At 44.4% G+C, this 15,849-nt stretch overlaps 2 protein-coding genes across 4 annotated transcripts; one reads left to right on the plus strand and one right to left on the minus strand.

Annotated features, from left to right (window-relative positions):
* The first annotated feature begins 490 nt into the window (after positions 1-490).
* On the plus strand, positions 491-5,948 carry LOC127784614 (probable tyrosine-protein phosphatase DSP4). 3 transcript variants are annotated; one of them, XR_008019556.1, is made up of 6 exons: positions 491-1,029; positions 1,112-1,205; positions 4,919-5,015; positions 5,093-5,136; positions 5,255-5,527; positions 5,630-5,948. XR_008019556.1 is itself a non-coding variant. In XM_052311953.1 (5 exons), exons 1-5 carry the CDS (start codon positions 617-619, stop codon positions 5,429-5,431), a joined length of 825 nt encoding a protein of 274 aa, XP_052167913.1. In that variant the 5' UTR covers positions 491-616; the 3' UTR covers positions 5,432-5,948. The 3 variants fall into 3 exon arrangements, 2 of the variants coding, with proteins under 2 accessions (XP_052167913.1, XP_052167914.1); XM_052311953.1 differs by having other exon boundaries at positions 5,255-5,948; XM_052311954.1 differs by having other exon boundaries at positions 494-1,029; positions 4,958-5,015; positions 5,255-5,948.
* Positions 5,949-6,502: 554 nt separating this feature from the next.
* LOC127784613 (uncharacterized) lies at positions 6,503-10,638 on the minus strand. The gene is made up of 2 exons (XM_052311952.1): positions 8,715-10,638; positions 6,503-6,834 (listed from the first exon to the last, which is right to left on the minus strand). Exon 1 carries the CDS (start codon positions 10,482-10,484, stop codon positions 8,733-8,735), a length of 1,752 nt encoding a protein of 583 aa, XP_052167912.1. The 5' UTR covers positions 10,485-10,638; the 3' UTR covers positions 6,503-6,834; positions 8,715-8,732.
* Positions 10,639-15,849: the final 5,211 nt, after the last annotated feature.

Raw genomic sequence — 15,849 nt, forward strand, 5'->3', positions numbered from 1 at the left:
CGTAGATGTGGCTTAGCTTACCCCTGTAAAGGGTGTCACCAGTGCAAAATCTCATCCTCCCCCTCACCTCCTTTCTCTTATGACTATAGCTTTGGACTGCAAAAAGAGAAAAAAAACCCTCTCGCTTTTATGCTTACGCTTTTCAAACGGCTAAACATTATAAAAAAAACAGTAGAAAAATATTTTAAGATATCATATATTAATTTAAAAAAACTTAATAATCAGTAAATCATGTAGTCTTCTCAAAAGGCATCCGCGTTCTATCATACCATAGACATAGGGCCTGTTTAAGCAATTTTAAGAAACCACTAGCTTCTAAAAATATAGAAAAAAGGTTTTCAGCTTATGGTTATAGTTTATTTTCTGAACTGTTCGAAGGAGTTTCTGAAATTCTAGGAGACTGAGAGAAGCTCCACAGGGCGAAATTCACTCACGGAACTGCGACAGCTCTGGACTGTAAGGAAGATTCATCGAATATGCACTGCACCTGGAGCTTCTTTCTTCTTTTCTTCCGGCCTCTCTTGTCTCTTCACCTCTTTGCGTCTTGTCGGCACCGCACGGCGCACGCCCTATTCCTCCCTCCTTCCGGCGCCAAACCAAGTACCCAACCCAACCCATGCGGAGGGGACTCCACTTCATCCACAGCCACATCCACATCCACCGAGCAGGAATCCAATCCGAATCCACCATCAGCTCTCCTATCACATTCCCTGCATCCGTCTTCGAGCGAGCTATGCGGCAGGAGGCCACCTGCAGCCTTGTGCTGACCCAGGACGCCCAACACCGGAAGAACCAGCCACCGCTGGCTGAGGAGGACGACGATAGGGATCATACCGACGATGCCATGCCGCCGCCCTGCTCGATCTTGCTCCGCCAGGAGGAGGGCGAGGCGACGGCGGCGGCGGCGGGGGAGGGGCTGCTGGTGCCGCCGCTCAACTTCGCCATGGTGGATCATGGTGTATACCGCTCCGGCTTCCCCGACATCTCCAACCTGCCGTTCGTCGAGTCCCTTCGCCTCCGCTCCGTCCTGTGAGTGCCCGTCCACCTGCTCTTGCCTTGTCCATCGAGATGGCGTTGTCACCTCCATGGTTTCTTGTGTCCCTCCACTCAGGTGCCTCTGCCCGGAGCCGTACCCGGAGGCGAACCAGGAGTTCCTCCGCGCCCACGGGATCAGGCTGTTCCAGTTCGGAATCGACGGTTCCAAGGTGAACAACTTTGAATTGAACCTGCCATCTTCTCGGTTCTGAATTAAAATTTGTTCATCTCAGTCTCAGCTATATATATGATTCAAATTGTTCAAAAGTGGCTCATATATTTGTTTGTGAAACTCTATGAGAAATATATGAATTCCTAGATTCGATTCATCAACAGCTAGTTTATTTGTAACTGAGCTAATTAATTAATTAATTAGATCTCCTTTCGTTGTTAGTACTCGTGATTAGTCACGGATTCCTTGTTTTAATATTTGTCAAAATCGCAGTGTGTGCGGCTTCATGTTTTCAGTGCTTTCATACTCTCGAATCTTCTTCTTAGTACTTTTGTACCATGTACTAAGCCATCCGTGACATTATTAAAAATAGATAGATGCCTTCTCCAAGTTGAGCTTCTGCATTCTCCACTCCGTGCTTTTTGCTGAAAGCATCTCTCCACAAAAATTGTCCTATAATTTGATTCTGCTAGACCACACTTTACTAAGCCATAGTAGATTTGGCAACTAAGACTGCAGTGCCAACTTCAGAAATTTGATGATAAACTCAAATCTTAAATGTGCTGATGCAAAGCACAGGTAAAATAGACAGTGATTGCTGCTGCTATCAAAAGCCCAGATTCGCTATCCTCCACCAACCGGGACTGCGGGATACTATTATGGTGGTATCTCGACGTTTGGACCAGGTGGCACAGGAGTTTTTTACCCAGGAGCATGGGTGGCGGTCTAGTCTATGGATTGATAGCCACTAAGATATACGGCGGTATCTCGACAGTTGGACCAGGTGGCACAGGAGTTTTTTACCCAGGAGCATGGGTGGCGGTCTAGCCTACGGATTGATAGCCACTAAGATATATGTTTCTGTCAAACTTTTGTGCTTGGGAGATGTTCTAGTTGTTTCTTTCTTCTTTTTTGGCTGTGTGCATTTTATGCAGAGGCCGGGGGTGACTCAGTTTGATTGTATCATCTTGATGTAATTAACTGAGTCTAAATAAAGCTTCCATTATCTAAAAAAAAGCCCAGATTCAGTAGAACACATCAGATAGCAATCTTTTGCAGTGTAAAATCTACTTGCGTAAATGTAGCAGGTGTCCTGTACCTGTTAGCAAAATGAAGGTTGGATTTGGGGGGAATTTATTAGATAATATGCTGTATTTATTTTGTGCTTGCACCTCTTCTAAGGCCTGTACTCTTTCTACCTGATATGTATTAGAGAAAATCCCTTATATGTATTACTGTTTTAGTGTGACATAAATAATAAACTCTATTTGAAAGCCTGTGATGATTGAGCTTCCATAGTGGTCTTTTGTACTGGGGCTCGGTAAATATTTATGTTTTGTAATCATTTCATAACCTAGGGTTTTTCAGGTTGCTAAATTCAGATGTGATGCACAGTAGCTTGTATATAAAGATATCTTTAGCATCCACTCATGGATATTTCAAGTGGTCCATTATGTTCTTTTGGTTTCTGGTTCAATTATCTGGTGCATACACTACCTCAGGTAGATGATATGATGTGTCAGTTAACTAGTGAAAGAAAATTGAGTAAGCAAGTACTTCACAAAGATTTTCATTTTGTTGGATTCATGTTTGTTAGATCTTTTCTGTCAACGTGTATAATCAAACTAGAACTCTTTCAGGCATTCTAATTTGGATCTAGTGTTTGTTCACAGGCAGAGACGCTTCTTTATCTAGTCACTTTTATTTTGGAAAAGTTGTTTAGTAGCATCAGTAAAAGACATCGGATACTTTTCTAAATAATGTCGCAATTGTCTTAACTGCAATACGTCGTCCTAATGATGTGAAGTGCTAGATGACATTATTGTCGCGTTTTTAGTGCAAAACTAACAGTGCATAATAATCAGGGGCAAATCCACATGGAACTAGGAGGATGCAAGGGCACATAGTACGGTTTTATTTCTTATGTTAGAATATCTTTTATATGCGTGCACCTCCATAGGCCAACCTCAACAGCCCCCAAACACTTTGTTAAATTGTATTGTGGCCCTTGCTCATATTGCCACTGATAGTACATAGGTAGGATACCTTGTTTCAAACGTCCAAATAGCCCCTTGCTTGGATAGATAATATGGTCTAAAAGAAGTATGATTAAGGCATCAGAAGAGGATATAGCTTAATATACTAGAGAAAAAAGAAAGTTTGACTCCATAGTTCTTTCATTTTGGCCCCAAAAGCAAAAGAAGAGCGAGAGCAAACTATGTGGGCACAGGTCCACATGTCAGTGACTTCTCCAGCATGGGCAGTACTGCAGACAATCCCCATTGGTCTTTTTCCCCTTCTACTGGCATACTTTAGCTTGTTCAGGATCAAGTTTTTATGTTTCAGTCCAGTATGATTGCAACATTATAGGAAACATATAATCCCCTACGACAAATAGTTGTTGATTGGTTACAACCTTTATAGTTCTTTCGTTTTTGCTTTTGCCTTTTATGTACATATCTCTGTAAGACTGTTTGGTTCTCTTTGGTTATAAAAATCACACTGCTAGGCAAGGCCTATCCCCTAAAAAAAACATTATAGGAAACATTGTTCTTTTCTGGAACAAATCGGAGATAATTGTAGACTTCAACACAAATACACAGGATATAAATGCATTATAGGAAACATTGTTCTTTTCTGGAACAAATGGGAAATAATTCCAGACTTCAACACAAATACATAACATATAAATTGATGTCATATTGAAACTACCAATACTAGATCAGTATGGAAATTCAAAACCTTAGAAGCTTCATCTGATTTGGTCAATGTCATTTTTCGCCGTTAAAAGGGTTTTTAGTCATTTCTTTCTCTATTTGTTGATAGGAATTGTCAGAAACTTTGTGTCAGTTATGTTGCTGTGATCCTTGGGCGCATTGTTTGTTGTGTGATTGTGCATCTCCAGTATTTTTTTTCCTTCAATACTCAGTGAGCTACACATTTTGTTAAATCATAAGTAAGTTATAACAACCTAGAAGTTTTTCAGTTCAAAAGGAACAAACAATGTGGACACATTTTTATCTTATAATTAAAAATAAGTTGCCAAAGTATGGTACTTCCTATATTGCATAGTGGTTTGAGCTAAAATTCGATCTTGTAACTTTGTGATGTGGATTAAATCCAGAGGTCTCATACTCAGCATGTGCCAAACAAAAAGGAAAATTGGTTCTTCTCTCTGGATTATATTGTTAATTTGGCTCTTTTATGATACACGGAAATTTTGGAATAGACACCTTTTACTTGATGAATTGGGTTGGAAAACTGAAGTAAAATCCAGCTTCTGAAAATTTTATTTTATGTTCCATTACTGGCTGGCAAGAACCGATTTTAGCTGGTGGCATGTATTGAAGCTCAATGATTTTAGCTTGAGGACTCAAGCCATGTGTTTCAGTATTTTTTTTGGACAAATTGAGAAAATGTCTGTAGCAGTAAATGGTGGTCTTAAGTAACTTAGTATTGTTTGAGCAGTATTGGATAACCAATTCAGCCTTCAACTACGTTTCCGTTGTTTACAAGCTAATCATTTTTATCCAAGTATAAAGTGTAGTATGCTTGTATGCTAATTTTCTTATCTTCTTTTTTTTGCGGGAAATAGCAGGACAATCTCCTGCATTGCTATATATTTTTCATATGTCATATCGCAGAACTCTGTTGCTTCCTTGTTCCTGCGACCTGAGATGCTTCTTCATAAATTGTCATTTTCATGTTCAGGAACTAGGTTTTGGTACTGAAAATAGATGTTGCTTGCAGGAGCCCTTTGTGAACATACCTGAAGATAGAATCCGTGAGGCTCTAAAAGTTGTGCTAGGTATTTAAAAATGACCTAAGCTACTAATTTGTCGCATTGTTTTTCCCCCCTGATTAGATATCAAATTCTTTTTGTAGATGTGGCAAATCACCCGGTGCTTATTCACTGCAAGCGTGGAAAGGTAAAATAGCTTGATTACAATTCGTTACGGTTGCCTTCCCATACAATTCGTTACGGTTGCCTTCCCATAATTCCAATAAGTTTTGAGTCAAAATTGTGAACAAAAGAAATCTGTGCAGCATCGAACTGGCTGTGTGGTTGGTTGCTTGAGGAAATTGCAACGCTGGTGCCTAACTTCAATATTTGATGAATATCAGCGCTTTGCTGCTGCCAAAGCAAGAGTATCTGACCTAAGGTTTATGGAACTATTTGATATCTCTAGTTTAAAGCATTTACCAGCATCATTCTCATGTTGAGAAAGCAGCACACCCAGAGCAGCCTGTGTGCCAAGATTGGCAATTGTCTCTCGGTGACTCTAGAGACCTGTTTATCATAGTAATAAGACTACCTTGGTAAGAAAACTATCAGTGATACCTTTTAATTGTGTTTTCATCATTATACTACTTCCCAGTACATGTAGTCGCAAGTTTAACCTTATCATTTTTGGAGAATAGGTCCCGAGTTGTAGTTGATGTTAAAGGGCATAGAAACCAGATCGGTTGCCAATGCAGTTCACTGTATGAGTTCAGTGTTTTTCAAGCGAATAAGAGGGATGCATCGGGAGCTATACCATTGTTGTTTCTGCGTTAGCAGTACCAGTATGTATTTTTTTGGCAGTGCATAATTTTTTATATGTTGTAATTATGCTCAATCTGTATATCGAATAGAATCTCAAATTGCAAGGAAAAACCATCATGGCCCTTCAAGCCCTTGACTGAATGTGTGTAATTGTTCAGTGTTTTAAAGAAGATTAAGTTCAGTGTGTTGTCTACACTAGATTTATCCTGGTGCTAATGGAATGCCACATGATGACATGAGCTACGATTTAATGGAATGCTAAGTTGCCAACAATCAGGCGAGCTACTTTTTAACCATCAATGTGATGACTCGTGAAAAAGAAAAAAGAACATTGCTCCCATAGAATAAGTCTAATGTCCTTCCTCCCGTTTTAAACTTTTCAAACTCAACGAGACATTACTTTGGCTAGATGATTACATAGACTCTAAAACGCTACTCCCTCAATTTCAAAACAATAGGACATGTTTTGTTTTGTTCGGATTGACCAACAATTACTCTATTAGAATATAATATTTTTAAGTAAATTGATGTTATTAGATTCATCTTCAAAAATATTTCTGTATGAATAATTTCGTATGATTATACTTGTGTCACATAAATATGCTCCACCAGCATGTTCGTTGTGAACTTTGTTCCTCTTTCTTTTTTTCTTTTTCTGGATCCATGTGATTCTGCATTCCCGGGTGTCCCAAACACAATAGAGATAGCAGCTTAAGCATAAAATGAACACTGGTAATGTGAGAATCTCGTACGAGAAACATTTCCTTCATTTCAAATCAACACACAAACACGCAGCAACTTCACAAGTCAGTTACACGGGAGAAGGGAGAGGCAAAGAAAAGAGAAGGAAAATAGTCAAAAAGAAAATAGAAGCTCAAGGATACTTCCTAAAATGCTGCATCCAATGCTCTTCTATTTTGTCAATATACTACAAATACCAGCTACTGCCCACCTTTAGGCCGCAGAGAAACAGAGAACTCCTCGCTCTCTTGCTCGGTGGTCTTGTATGATGACGACTCCTAATTTAAATACTTGAGGGTTCTTCTATAATTATAAGCACTCCACATTGGGCTTTCTTCAACTGCAAATTGAAAAAAAAAAAGACGGGATCATAAGAATTAGTTCGCTCAAGTGAACTACAAGAACGCTAGGAATGTAATGAAAAAACAATGCAAATTATACATGTTATCAGCAACAGCATCGAATCTGTACACTATGCTAGAGCTTAACAGACTCAACTACTCAGTCAACTGCAATGCAGGAATTCCCGCTGAAAAAAAACTGCAACGCAGGAATAATGAGAATGGCATGGTAGGCTGGAACCAGTACTTCAGTAAATGGCATGGTAGGCTGGAACCAGTACTTCAGTAACTTCTGACCATAATACTACTAGTAATTTGTAGAAGATTCATGGGCCGGAAGAAAACATGATCTTGTCTTTCTTTGTAGAGTTCTGTTTGCAGACTAAATGAAAATGATTCAGCAAGTGAATGGGAATTCTAGTAAAGCTTAGTGGAGGAAGCAATTGGAACCAAAGACAGGTAGAAATGGGGTCAACTGAACTGATGCATCCTGTTGTACCAATAAAAAGTTACAATTTTGCCCATAAAAAGTCTGAATCCAGAGTATACTCTAACAAATTGCTAAGTTTTCTCTATGCTTATTTTAAACAGGTTGTTTTGTATGCTTGAGAGCATGTGATATACCACCATATATCAGAATCCAATTGAATAGACATCAGCATTTGAAATGAGCAACATGGTACAGTTCATAAATTTGCATGCTATAGATATGTAATAATATTATAAGTATGTCTCATTAATAGTGAACTACTGGATGGAGGCTAAGATGACTAAAAATCAATAGGCAAACGTATATAGATAAGTTATTTGTAGGATATGTCTTCTGTGGACAGACTGGGAAAGGCTAAGATGCAAGGCACAAATACGCTGTACAAAACTTTTAGCGCATCGGCAAATGCAGGGAATGCTTCAGCTTTCTACATTATCTATATGTATTATAGGAACTTACATACAATTCACATGCTAGGTTAAATTACATTAGCAAAGTTCAACAATACCATATGCATTAAATTTTTAATGTTACACGATTGACATACTTTAACTAGATTCTGATGTGAGCAATAAAAAAAAGAATAAAAGAGATTTGTATTAGTCCCTGTGACTACATTGAAGGAAAAGCAATCATGTTGAGTGCAAAACCAAATATATTCTTGATGAGTCCTTGTACATTTTCTAATTTATTATTTTTCACTCTCCTTCTCACTAATCTCCTTCCTGGTTTCTTCAATGCAGTATTTGCTTTGCCTTCTTGATCATTTCTACTGTCTTAAGGCTAAGGCATACGAAAGACATACAAATCCTCCACTCCAGATGCTACATGGCACACTGTCCTGCTATGGCTATAAGCATTAATTGGCCCGATCCCTCAATGGCCAGCCATATCATTCACCTACCCAACCCACCAATCACACGAATTGGCACCACAGACCAGTTTATGACATGATATTTCTCAGCAAGCATTTGCATTTTGAAAGTACAAAAAAAGAAATAGCTACAAAGTACATAACAGCACACCATTATCGAAAAGATACATCTAATCATTGTGGCTCAATCCTCCCATAACCTGTCCATGTTATTCCTACCAAACCTGGACAATCATACAGCAAAGGAATGACAGAAAACAGACTACAACAGGATAACCTCTATGCTATAATATTTTTGCAAGATTTAAACAACTAAAACAGTCACTAAGTCCTATCTTGGAACATGGCAATATGCGTAGTTCCAGTATGGAAAAAAAAATTGTATGTGAAATTCATCCTTCTTAAAGGAGTAAAATTTCTGGCCTTGGGAGCAAAATTGGTAGTAGTTAGTAAAGTTCACAACCATACAATATAATCATGATCAAAAGGAGAGATGTAGAAAGTTCTATATTTACCCCAACATGGCAGACTGACTAGTTGTTCCATCCTCTAGAGAGTAAGCTCTTGAGTCGATTGCCAGAAATCCTCTGCAAAGCCTTCTTTGCACCAGGCACCTCAGCCTCAGCCAACTTCTGTAAATGCTGGCAAATGCCAGAATCCGCAAGCCGCCTCCGTGTCCCATTCCCACCACCCAAGGCTAGAGCTAGAACAACTGAGACTGGATACTTTTTATCAATCTCTTCATTCCTCGGATCAAGCATGTGCAATAACCTAGTCACACTCTTCTCATCCCTGACCAATTCCTTCCGGTTAAACTTCAAGGTCATCAAAGCAAGCAAGGCACGGCCAGCTGACTCCTGTACAGTAGCTGGCTTAGCTGTCTCCATCATCTTAACCAGCATGCAAATGCACGGTGCCATGCACCGCTTGGTGTCGTCGCTCACGCCAGGTGCAAGTTCAGCAACCATATCAGCGGCCATCTGCTGCAACAAGATGCTACCACCACGGCACATGAGGTCTGTAAGTTGCGCGAAGAAGAGCGGCGATGAGCAGAGAGTTCTAGCAGCAGCAGGGACCACTGCGAGTGCGTGGATAGCGCGTAAGACAGTGTCATGGAGATCTAGGCCAGAAGCAGTGTGCAGCGCCTGCAGTAGTGGCAGCAATGCACCTGCTTGGACAATCTGGTATTGTATCTCATGGTCTCCCAAGGATGCTAGAGACCATATGCAGAGAGCAGAACCCTTCTGTGCGTCAATAGTGCCGCTTGCAAGCAGATCAACAAGAATTGGCAGTCCACCCTCTTCAACCAGTGCTGAGCGCACATCCTCGATGGAAGCCACATTCTTGAGCGCCGCTACAGCGAGAGCCTGTACCACAGGGGACCCGGAGCCAGGTCGGCACGCATTAATCAAGATGGGTACCCCTCCGTATGCCGCAACAGCCCACGCGCTGCCGACGTCCGCGGTGATGGCTTCAATGGCCGCCACGGCGCGTTCCCGCGTGGCTGGCGCTGAGCCGGAGTCGAGCACGCGAAGGAGCGGGCCAAGGCCGCCCTCGTCGAACACAACCTTCCGCGAAGCCACGCAGGCCGTGGCGAGGTGGGCCACGGCAGCCGCCGCACGGTCCCGTAGCGCGGAGTGGGACGACGCGTCGAGCAGGCGGAGCAGCGCGGCGACATCCCCGTCGGTGGCAACGATGTGCGCGGACTCCGCGGCGATGTCGTTGGCAAGCAAGTCCAGTAGCGAGGCGAGCGCCTTGAGCTTGAGATCGAGCCCCCCGATCTGGAGCCTCGCGAAGGCGTCCCGGATGAAGAGAGACTTGTCCGCCCGGGACGCGGCTGGCGCGGGCACCTGCAGCACAATGGCGTTGGGGGACGAAGCCGACGGATCGACGTAGAGGATCCCCGAGCGGAGGAGCAGCGAGAGGTCGTGGAGGAGCAGAGAGAGCGAGGAGGCAGCGATGTCGAGGTCGCTCTGGAGGCGGAGGCGGCCGCCAGGGAGTGACGGGTCCTGGCAGCGCGGGGACAGCGCTTGCAGGGAGCGGAGCGCCGGGAGGAGCGAGGCCACCAGGTCGGCGAAGAGAGGGTGGGAGACGGCCGAGTCCGGTGCTGCGGCGAGAGAGGTCTGGAGCGCGAGCAGCGTGCCGTGGACCGCGCGCCACCGGGCGTGGAGCGCCTTCACGGACTCCGCAGCCAAGAGCAGCGCCGGGAGCAGAGCCTGCAAGATCTGGCCGAGCGCATCCGCGGCAGCCGGTGGGGGCGGGGAATGCGGCAGCGGCGGCGGCATGGACGGCGGCGAGTGGCGTGAGGGGAGGAGGGGAGGGGAAAGCGAGGGAAAGAGCAGCGGGGGATCGGCGGCGGCGGCAGCGCATCACATGGGAGGGGATCAGTGGGGCCGTGGGGTGGACAACGGACGGACACGATTTGCTTCCGCGGGAAGGAAAGCTGTAAAGCGGATGGAGGACTGGAGGAGGTGGCCGGCGTGGCCTGTCACAGTGGCACTGGCAGCAATTGGGACGCGTTTGGCCAGCCTCAACGCGTACTGTGGGGCCGTTACGTTTGGGTTGAAAAAACTCAAACAGCCTTGCTATTTGGATTGCTAAGCTATTTGAATGGTCAAATAAACTCTCTGGATGATCAAATGTGGCCAGCCTCCTCCACTGGCCAAACGGTGGGCCTCACTATGGGTCCCACTTTCTAGCTCTTTCTCCCTCTCCCCTCTTCTAGTCTTCTTTATCTGTTGACAGTGAAATTTGGTAAGCCCAAAGTCATCATCGGCTTAGAGTCACTATCGGCTACGACATCTCGGAATCAGCCGATGGGAGTTATCAAGTCGCCAATAGTCGGATTCCTGCTATATTCGGTTAAGGAAATCAATCTACTAAAGGAAGCTTATCCATAAACGACAGAGTTCAAAGAGAATGCGGCATGGCAAGTTATCTATTAATTAGGAATATTTTGTTAGTTTTTTTTATCTTTAGGAAAGTGTGTTTAGTGTCCTATAAGAACTTTATCTTTTCCTTTTATCTTTAGGAAAGTTTCTTTCTTGTCCAACAAGAACTTGTATCAACCCATGGGTATAAATATGTACACCCAAGGTCTATGTAATCTATCTTCACGATCAATACAATTCGGCGCATCACTACCCTTTTTACTTCTACTTTTGTTTTTTACGTTCCGGCGGAACTTGGCACCCGACGCGGGGCTGCATCGTCTTCGATCTCCGGCGAAGGGATAAGTCCAATGTTCCGCCGGTCTAGGCAATTGTATCGTCTACGTCGGCGTCGTTCAAGGCTGCATCAGTACATTCGACCTCTTGGATTGCTCTGGTTTGGATGATATATTTGCCTACCTATTTATCATATGTCTCTATTAATCTAGTCCTAGCATCTCAATTTAGCTCTATCGGTTGTCTCTCGCTTTAGGGTTTCTACCGGTATCGGCTAAATCGTCTTGCTAGATTAGATTAGCCTAGGCATCTACCACCCTGAAAATCAATCAACGGCTTGATTGTCTAGATATTGTGTTTCTTTTCATACTTAGTGCTGCATCAGTTAAGTTTGATCTACTAAGTCGTGCTTAGAATCATAATCTCTAGCCTGCTTTTGACTGCCAATAAGGGTTTCATCGGGGTTTCAGCCGATGAGTTATCTATGCGTTGCATCGGCTTACAAGGATTGTATACATATTGGAATTAGCCGATCGCAACATAGATTTTACTGTTTATCTAATCCTGTGGATTTAATGACATTGGACCTCCAGCCGATGTATGCTTTAACCTTCGAATCAATACTTGTTCTACTATATCATATTGTTAGCTGGTTGGTTTCTACTGGATTATATTGTTATTTTATTACATCATCATCAGCCGATTGCCGATGACAACAAAGGTTTCACTGTTTAATTTAATCTTGTGGATTTTATGGACCACCAGCCGATGTATGCTTTAAACCTTCGGATCAGTGCTTATTATATCTTGTTTCTAGCCGATTGGTTTCTACTCGACTATATTGTTATTACATCATCAACAGCCGATTGTCTTTATATCATTATCTACATTGGACATATAGCCGATTGCTTAAACCCTATCGCTATCGGCTGGTATCAGCATCGGCTATTATCGGTTATCAACTGGAACTACTCCATTGGCTTGTCAGCCGATCGGCTATTTGATCTACTATTTGCATATATTGTCAGTTGCAGGATCAAACTAATTGGCACGCCTGCATCTCATCAAGATTTGGACCTACACAGGAGCTAAGTAGATATCCCAGGCCGGTGTGTTCGATTTTTTCGTCAACACAGATTGGCACGCCTGGTAGGACCACGAATTTTATATCCACATGTCTGAAGAAGAAGTCAATGCCAAGATCATGGTCACAGTGGAGAATTTAACTGAGGAACAACAATATCGGCTCGGGGGCCAAGCGCATCAGCTTCAGCATGGTGAAGCACATCAGTATCAGCTCATGAAAGCCAATTACAAGATAGAGAAAGAAGATAATTTTGAAGCATGAGTTCTCATACTCCAAAACTGGGGGGCATGTGTTGACAGTAAAATTTGGTAAGCCCAAAGTCATCATCGGCTTAGAGTCACTATCGGCTACGGCATCTCGGAATCAGCCGATGGGAGTTATCAAGTCGCCAATAGTCGGATTCCTGCTATATTCGGTTAATGAAATCAATCTACTAAAGGAAGCTTATCCATTTTCTCGATTACAAGATAGAGAAAGAAGATAATTTTGAAGCATGAGTTCTCATACTCCAAAACTGGGGGGCATGTGTTAACAGTGAAATTTGGTAAGCCCGGAGTAGTCATCGGCTTAGAGTCAGCATCGGCTTCGAAGTCTTGAGATTAGCCGATGAGAGTTATCAAGTCGCCATTTGTCGGATTCTTGCTATATTTGGTTAAGGAAATTGATCTACTAAAGGAAGCTTATCCAGAAGAGACCGAGTTCAAAGAGAATGCGGCATGACAAGTTATCTATTAATTAGGAATAGTTTGTTAGTTTCCTTTTATCTTTAGGAAAGTGTGTTTAGTGTCCTATAAGGACTTTATCTTTTCCTTTTATCTTTAGGAAAGTTTCTTTCTTGTCCGACAAGGACTTGTATCAACCCATGGGTATAAATATGTACACCCGGGGTCTATATAATTTATCTTCACGATCAATACAATTCGGCGCATCGCCACCTTTTATCTTTTCTACTTTATTTTATCGTCTGGCGGGACTTGGCACCTGACGCTGGGCTACATCGGTGTTCGATCTCCGGCTAAGGGGTAAGTCCTACCTATTTATCATATTGTCTCTGTTAATCTAGTCTTAGCATATCAATTTAGCTCTATCGGCTGCTTCTCGTTTTAGGGTTTCTGCCGGTATCGGCTAAATCGCGTTGCTAGATTAGATTAGCTTAGACATCTACCACCCTGAAAACTCAATCAACGGCTTGATTGTCTAGATATTATGTTTCTTTTCATACTTGGTGTTGCATCAGTTAAGTTTGATCTATTAAGTCATGCTTAGAACCATAATCTCTAGCCTGCTTTTGACTGCCAATAAGGGTTTCATCGGGGTTTCAGCCGATGAGTTATCTGGACGTTGCATCGGCTTGTAAGGATTACATATACATATAAGTTGGATTTAGCCGATGATAACAAAGGTTTCACTGTTTAATCTAATATTGTGGATTTCATAACATCGGACCTCCAGCCGATGTGTGCTTTAACCTTCGGATCAATACTTGTTCTACTATATCATATTGTTAGCCGATTGGTTCCTACTGGATTATATTGTTATTTTATTACATCATCATCAGCCGATTGCCGATGACAACAAAGGTTTTTCTATTTAATTTAATCTTGTGAATTTTATGACATCGGACCACCAGCCGATGTATGCTTTAACCTTCGGATCAGTGCTTACTATATCTTGTTTCTAGCCGATTGGTTTCTACTCGACTATATTGTTATTATATCATCATCAGCCGATTGCCTTTATATCATCATCTACATTGGAGATATAGCCGATTGCTTAAACCCTATCGCTATCGGCTAGTATCGGCATCGGCTATTATTGGCTATCGGCTGGAACTACTCCATCGGCTTGTCAGCCATTCGGCTGTTTTGATCTACTATTTGCATATATTGTCGGTTGCAGGATCAAACTGACTGGCACGCCCGCATCTCACCAATCTTTGGACCTGCACAAGAGCTAAGCAGATCCCCCAGGCCGGTGTGTTCGATTTTTTCGTCAACACTATCCGACACCGCCCCAGCCTCCCGTACGCTCGCCGTCGCCCATCGACTGTGTTTGCCAAGGTCATCATCGCCAACCACCACCGCTGTCGTCTGCGTCGGTGCTAGCCCCGGCTGCCGTCGTCTGGAGGACTCTGCCCCCGCGCGGCATCCACCCCTTCGCCACCTCCACGCGATCTCCGCCCCGCGCGGATTTTGCCGGCGGCATGGATTCGGGGCCGCGCCGCCGCCTCCACGCGATCTCCGCCCTCGCGCGGATTTGGCCAGCGGCATGGATTCGGGGCCGCCGCCGCCTCCGCCTTCACACCCTGGGTCGTCGTCGAGGTTTTCGTCGTGAGCCACCACCGCTGTCGTCCGCGCAGTCACCATCGCGCGGACATTGTCGTCTACGTCGTCGCCGACTCTGTTGCCCCCGCATCTGCTGGCTGCTGCTGCTCCCAACTGAGGATGTGGCGGCGGTGGCATGAAGAAAGGGAAAAGCGGCGGTGGTGTGGAGGGAGTGATCCCGATTGAGGATGTGGTGGTGGTGGCATGGAGAAAGGAGGAAGCGGTGGTGGTTTGGAGGGAGTGCTCCCGACCGTGGATGTGGCGGCGGTGACATGGAGAAAGGGGGAGCGGCGGCGGTGTGGAGGCAATGGAGAGAGAGAGAGAGAAGAAGAAGAGAAGAATAGAGAGGAGGGGTGAAGAAGAAGGGTAGGGAGTGACATATTGGGCCCACTGTCATAGACTTGAAATGGAGAGTGTAAATGGAGAGGTTGTTGGAGTAAGCAGCAAGTTCGACTTGCCAAATTAGATGGAGAGCTGGCTATATGGGTATTTGGAGAGTCTAATTTAAGGAGTCTAGAGCATCTCCAACAGCCTCTCCAAGTGACTCTCCAAGCCAAATTTTAGCTACTTCAGTAAAAGAAACGTCCTCCAACAACCTCTTCAACCAGATGGCTAAGCTATCTCACTGGCCAAAAACCCTCCCCCCACTGGCCAAACTTGGCCAGCCAAAAGTCACTGGCCAACCGTGGGCCCCACACACATCCCTCCCATCTCCTCGTCGGCTCAGAGCGGCACGGAGGAGACAGACGCAGCCTGCAGTATCGACGACGGCACGGATAAGAGAGGCGCCAGAGCTGCCTCCCTCCGTCCGCATACCTTGCGATCGCCGTCGTCGCCAGCCGCATCGTCACCGTAGTCGTCCGCGTCGTCGATAGCCGCCATCGCCTCCCGGCTCGTGCGCACGGGGATCCGCCGCCGCTGTCGCCTCCCGACTTGCGCGCACGGGTAGCCGCCGCCACCGTCGCCTCCCGGCTCGTGCGCGCAGGTAGGCGCCATCGCCTTCGCCTCCTGCCTCCGCCTCGCGCACGGGTATCCTCCACCGCCGTCGCCTCCTAGCTCGCTCGCACGGGGA

The sequence above is a fragment of the Oryza glaberrima genome, chromosome 9 (assembly GCF_000147395.1).
Source record: "Oryza glaberrima chromosome 9, OglaRS2, whole genome shotgun sequence".
NCBI classification, from domain to species: Eukaryota; Viridiplantae; Streptophyta; class Magnoliopsida; order Poales; family Poaceae; genus Oryza; species Oryza glaberrima.